The sequence below is a fragment of the Ovis canadensis genome, chromosome 4 (genome assembly GCF_042477335.2).
Source record: "Ovis canadensis isolate MfBH-ARS-UI-01 breed Bighorn chromosome 4, ARS-UI_OviCan_v2, whole genome shotgun sequence".
In the NCBI taxonomy this organism is placed as follows: Eukaryota; Metazoa; Chordata; class Mammalia; order Artiodactyla; family Bovidae; genus Ovis; species Ovis canadensis.
Window position 1 is genome coordinate 63,581,505 of NC_091248.1, and position 6,000 is coordinate 63,587,504.

General features: G+C 36.4%; 1 protein-coding gene across 1 annotated transcript in view; it reads left to right on the forward strand.

The window, feature by feature from the left end:
* SLC26A4 (solute carrier family 26 member 4) overlaps positions 1 to 2,610 on the forward strand; it is a 60,437-nt gene extending 57,827 nt beyond the window's left edge. The window contains exons 20-21 of the mRNA XM_069587902.1: positions 17 to 100; positions 1,938 to 2,610. Of these exons, the coding sequence (XP_069444003.1) occupies positions 17 to 100; positions 1,938 to 1,961 (108 nt within the window). The 3' untranslated portion in view covers positions 1,962 to 2,610. The remainder of the gene's footprint in view (positions 1 to 16; positions 101 to 1,937) is intronic.
* Positions 2,611 to 6,000: the final 3,390 nt, after the last annotated feature.

Sequence of the window (6,000 nt, forward strand, 5' to 3'; positions counted from 1 at the left end):
TGTTGTCTTTGTCAAGATCGCCCTCATCCAAGACTGTAAAGATCCTCTTGAATTGATGGAAGCAGAAATGATCGAAGAAGAACTTGATGTCCAAGATGAGGTATGATCATTATTATTGTTCAAAGAAAAGAATTTGAATTAAACAGAATAATACTTGTAGTATTAAAAATATTTGATAAAAACTATCCAGGGAAAATAATTTTAAGAAAATACCAAGAGGATAAAATGGAAAACGAGGATTCTCTATTGAAGACATTAAGTACCAGGGGATGGGGAGGTGCCTTTTGCCTCAAGCCTACAGATGTGATCAGCAACTGGAAGCAGCCAACACATTTGTCTTGATTTTATACCTAAACTTCTGCACACTTTCTCTTTCAGAGACCTAAGGCCAGTGGGATAGGAGAAAGGTGAATGGAGGGAATTTTTAAGCCAGGAGTTCCATAAGCCTCAGAAGTACTGAGTTGGCCAAAAAGTTCATTCGAGTTTGCCAGCTCTTAGGGACAAAACCAAAAGAACTTTTTGGCTAACTTCATTGTATGTGAAGAGTAGGAACCTCTTCCTCTGACTGATGATGGCTTTAGAAAGAGAGATTCAAGTTGAAAGATGTTTCAAAATCAAGTACCCCCACATCCTCAGCTCTGCAGACATCCTTCCTACCCCACCTCTAAGGATGTTCTCTCAGCTTTTGTGTGAATGTTTCTAGACATTGGCAATTAGTAGCTTTTCAAGGGGGTTTGCTACACAGCTGGAAGGCTCCAGGTGTCAGCTATGCTTACAAATTAGATTCACCCTTCCTCTAAGAATCATCCAGTGGACTGAGATCATTCTGGTTGCCTTCTCTGAACAGTCCTTAAATATTTGAGAGCAGCTTTCATGTTTATAACAGACTCTACCCTGAGTGAGATTCCTTCTGTTCTCTTTATTGTTCCTCACAGATAAGAAATTTGTTAGTTCTTCCCTCAACAAGAAGGGGATACAAAATCCCAGACAGGGTCAACTATGATGTCCCTTGGTCTCATCAAGATATTTACATTACTGTGACTTAAGAATGGGTTTATTTTCATAACAGCTACATCAAATTTTTTGCTTCTGTTGAGCAGGGGTCCACTAAAGACTTGAGCATTTTCACATGAACTGTGGTCTAGATGGGCGCCCCATTTACAGTTATAGAATTGATTTTGACCTTAATGCAGAACTACGTATTTTCTGCTAGATTACCGGCAGAGAAGATTTTTAGGGAAGAAATCACTAAGTAGAGTGAAAATCAGGGGTTCTGCATTTTAGCCCATCAGCCTAATGAGCCCAGGAATGTCATTATGAAGCTGTGAAATCCTTCCAGTTTACTAGTTTACGATTAAGGCTATAGGGGCAAGTTAGTTGAATGAAAACTCATATATCACAATTGGAACTTAGGAAGTTGCCACACTGTAGAAGTATTTTTTTTTTCTTTGTAGAAGTATTTTTGATGCCACATAAAAGCATCATTCAGGTAGGGCCCTTGTAGATAAGGAAACTGCAAAGCAGAGTGGTTTTAAGGGACTGAACTTTAGACCAACAGACTTGAGTGCTGGCCCTGATTCTGCATCTTACCATCTGAGTAGCCTGGGACAATTTACTTATCCTGACTTCATTTTAGTTTCTTCATGTAAAATAGAAATAATACGTTACAGAGTTGTGACCATTAATGGGTACATGTAAAGGAAAAAACAGTCTTGTACATAGTAAGTGCTCAAGAAATAGTAATGATTGTTTTTAAACTACATCCAATTAGCATATGATGAGGTACAAAATTAAGTTTTTACCCAGCTTTCATTGTGGTGCTATATGCCTAAGTAAATGTAAGCAAACAACACTTCAAAGACATATTTGCAAAAAAGATTAGGTAGACTTAAGGAGAATTCTGTTGCATCAACACTGTTTCCCCCTTGCTTCCACAGGCTATTCGAAGACTTGCTTCCTGAAATTGAGCTCAGGAGGTCACTCTAAGCAAAGACTGACTGCATGGCAGAATTTCTCCACCATGTAATTCTATGCAAATATTTTCTGCATTGACTATTTCCTTTGAACTTGAAACACTCATTCTTTTCCCAGCAGACTTTTAAAAATCTTTTTTTTTTTTTTAACCTCTTAACCACGGAAAGAGAAGCACAAAGATTGTTTCTAGGCTTTATTTATAAAATGAGTATTTTATTTCTAAAATGTGCAACATGGTCAACAGGGTTTAGCGGTTTGCAGGATCTGAGGGAACCATACTGCTGCTCCTACAACAGATTTGCTAGGAGTGTTCATGTGGGTACATGTGTACTTCTGTGCAGCTGGGGTAAGGGTCACCCAACAGTCTCTGTGGGCAGGTGAGTCAGGAATGATTATCCTGTAAATCTATTTCTGATTGACCTTGATACCTATGAGCTGCTCTGATCACAGTGTAAGGTCACAGTGAGTAAAGGCTGAAATAGAATTATTAGTGTACTTATCAGTAAAGGTCTTTAGAAATTCCTTTTGGTAAATGCATCCAAAAAGTTTTAAAAATACAAATTTGGTTAATGAAGTATTACTGTATGTGACCAGATATGTAACTAGAATAAAGGAAATGCTCACTTAAAAGCTATAGAATTGACTCAGAGAAGTGAAGTGATAAGATTATTGTGGTTTATTGATATTATTTTTTGATATAAGCAAAGCTCACAAATAAGATCCAGTAAAAATATATGATACACTATCTTTACTTGAAAAATACAGTTTTAATTTACCTTAATAGAAATGTGGAGAAGGCAATGGCACCCCACTCCAGTACTCTTGCCTGGAAAATCCCATGGACAGAGGAGCCTGGAAGGCTGCAGTCCATGGGGTCGCAAAGAGTTGGACACGACTGAGCGACTTCACTTTCACTTTTCACTTTCATGCATTGGAGAAGGAAATGGCAACCCACTCCAGTGTTCTTGCCTGGAGAATCCCAGGGACGGGGGAGCCTGGTGGGCTGCCATCTCTGGGGTCGCACAGAGTCGGACACGACTGAACTGACTTAGCAGCATAGAAATGAGCATTGTGTAGAGTATATTTAAGTATGGTCTATTTAAAATCTAACAAAAAATTGTGTTATTTTGAACAAAAATCAATTTTAATATGCTCATAAGACCATGGTGACTAAAACAAGTTTATATTTTTTGTTAAAATGTTAGCAAGTATGTGAAGTGATCTTTAACTAAATTCTAAACACCTTTCAAAAAATCTAAAAAGTGAACTGCTTATGTGTTTATATATATATATATATATATGAAGACAAAGCATTCTAAATGAGCTCAGTATCAAAGGAAAAACGTTGGTTTGGAATATACACATTGAAAATAGATGTTTCAAAAAATCCATATGTTAAGCCAAAAAATATTTTTTCCTGAACCTTTTCTGAGGGCCAACAATTTCCAGGCATTGTGTATAATCTATTGGCTTTGGTCCTGTGGACTGGTTGCATGTATTTTACACTGGACTGAATGAAGTTGTACTTCATTTCTAGAGAAAAATACTCAGGTTTTCAATTGAGATAATGTCTTAACTTGACTGAGAATGGTATTGTACCTCTGGGCACAGATGTGTGGAGTTCCTAAAGGCATTTGGCTATCCAAAGGCAGCATATCTTATCTCTGGTTTTCTTCTTAAATATAATCAGAAATGAGGTCTCTATCTACTTCTGAAGAAATGGCATTAGTGATCAGATCAAATTGGCTGACTAAAAAGCATCCTTCTCTTCCTTCTACCCGCACTACATGTTAGAATTTCAGTGAGTTATAGTGGCCTGTGATGTTTCAGTAGTCTTTGATGCTCATGAGTTATACTGTCTTTAATTGATAGGGAACAGATTTCTCACCTAGTTGGGTACAGCATAACCAGGATTGTAATGTTATCTCATTACAATTTACAGTAATACTTTTCTATAATGGCAACAAGTTATAGTTCTAAAGACTGAATGTGATAGTCTTGCAGAAAATGGATGAATACCTCTGTTCAATAGAGGAAATATGCACTGCTCTCTCTTTTTTTTTAAGTCAAAGGAAATACCAAAGTTATACTTTAAAGGCTAGAGTTTTGTAAGATCTTGGGTCCATTTGTGGCTATATAAGACCACAGTCTATTTGACTTGTTTCCCAAGCACACTCTAGTAATTTTGTCTCTTTATGCATCTTGTGAATAGTAAACATAATTTTAATTCTATATTTTCAGTAGAAATTTTACTTGAAATTAAAGCTTTTGTTATGTTTTTAACCTATAGGATAAGATTCTACTATTGTATATGAATTTCAACAAGTGAAAAAGTCAAATCATGTACATACGGAAATATTTGCACATATTTTTTATGAAAAATAATGTTACCTTTTAAACTACTCTGATGTGTCCCTTCTGAATGAAACTATTAAATATAATAAAAATGCTAAATTTTAAGTGTGCCAGTACTTTTTTTTTAGTTGGGATATAGTTGACTTACAATATTATATTAGTTTCAGGTATATCATATACTGGTTCAAAATTTTTATAGAATATACTCTATTTAAAGTTATTATAAAATATTGGCTCTGTTTCCTGTGCTGTGCAATATACCCTTGCAGCTTATATATTTTATATATAGTAGTTTCTACCTCAGAAGTCCCCACTACTATTTTGCCCACCTTTCTACTCTCCCCACTGGTAACCCCTAATTTTTTGTCTTTATCTGTGAGTCTGCTTCTATTTCATTATATTCATTTGTTTGCTTTATTTTTTAGATTCCACATATAAGTGATAACATGCAGTTTTTGTCTTTGTCTTTATTTCACTAAACACAATACCTAACAGGTCTATCCATGTTGCTCCAGTGGCATTTTTTCATTCTTTTTTTACAGCTGAGTGATATATATATATATATATATATCATAATATTCCATGATATATATATATCTATATCCATGATATCATGAATATTACTCAGCTGTAAAAAAAGAATGAAAAAATGAACGAAAATATTACTCATATATATATATATCTCATGTCTTCTTTATCTATTCTTGGACACTTCGGTTGCTTCTACATGTTGGTTATTACAAAAAATGCTTCTGTGAACACTGAGGTGCATGTTCTTTTCGAATTAGTATTTTCATTTTCTTCAGATAAATACCCAGCAGTGGAATTTCTGGGTCATATAGCAGTTCTAATTTTAATTTTTGGAGGAGCCTCCATAATGCTTTCTACAGTGGCTGCACTTATCTACATCCCCACCAGCAGTGTAAAAATGTTCTCTTTTTTCCACATCCTCACCAACACTTGTTATTTGTGGTCTTTGTCATGACAGTCATTCTGACAAGTATGAGGTGATATCTCACTGTAGTTTTGGTTTGTGTTTCTCTGATGATTAACGACGCTGAGCATCTTTCCATGTGCCTATTGATCATCTGTATGTTTTCGTTAGACAAAATGTCTATTTGGGTCTTCTACACATTTTTTAAAAAAATACTTACCTTTTAGGTCCCAGTTTCTTTCCTCTCCCTTCCTTCCTTCCTTCCCCCCTTTCTTTTTGGCTGCAATGGGTCTTTATTGCTGTGCATGGGCTTTCTCTAGTTGCGACGAGCGGGGCTACTCTTCGGCTGTGATGCACAGGCTTCCCACTGTGGTGCCTCCTCTTGCTGCAGAGCACAGGCTCTAAGGCATGGGGGCTTCAGTAACTGTGGTGCGTGGGCTCAGTAGCTGTGGCCCATGGGCTTACTTGCCCTACGGCATGTGGGATCTTCATGGACCAGGGATCAAACCCATGTCCCCTGTAACTGCAGACAGATTCATAACCTCTGGACCACCAGAGAAGCCCTTCTGCCCATTTTTTTTTGATTGGGTTGATTTTTTGATGTTGAGTTGTATGAAATGTTTATATATTTTTAATAATAACTCCAGTGGATCATATAATTTGCAAGTATATTTTGTCACTGGTTTCTTGTGCTGTGCAGTGGTTCAGTATTCTTATCAGCCATCATTTTGATGTAT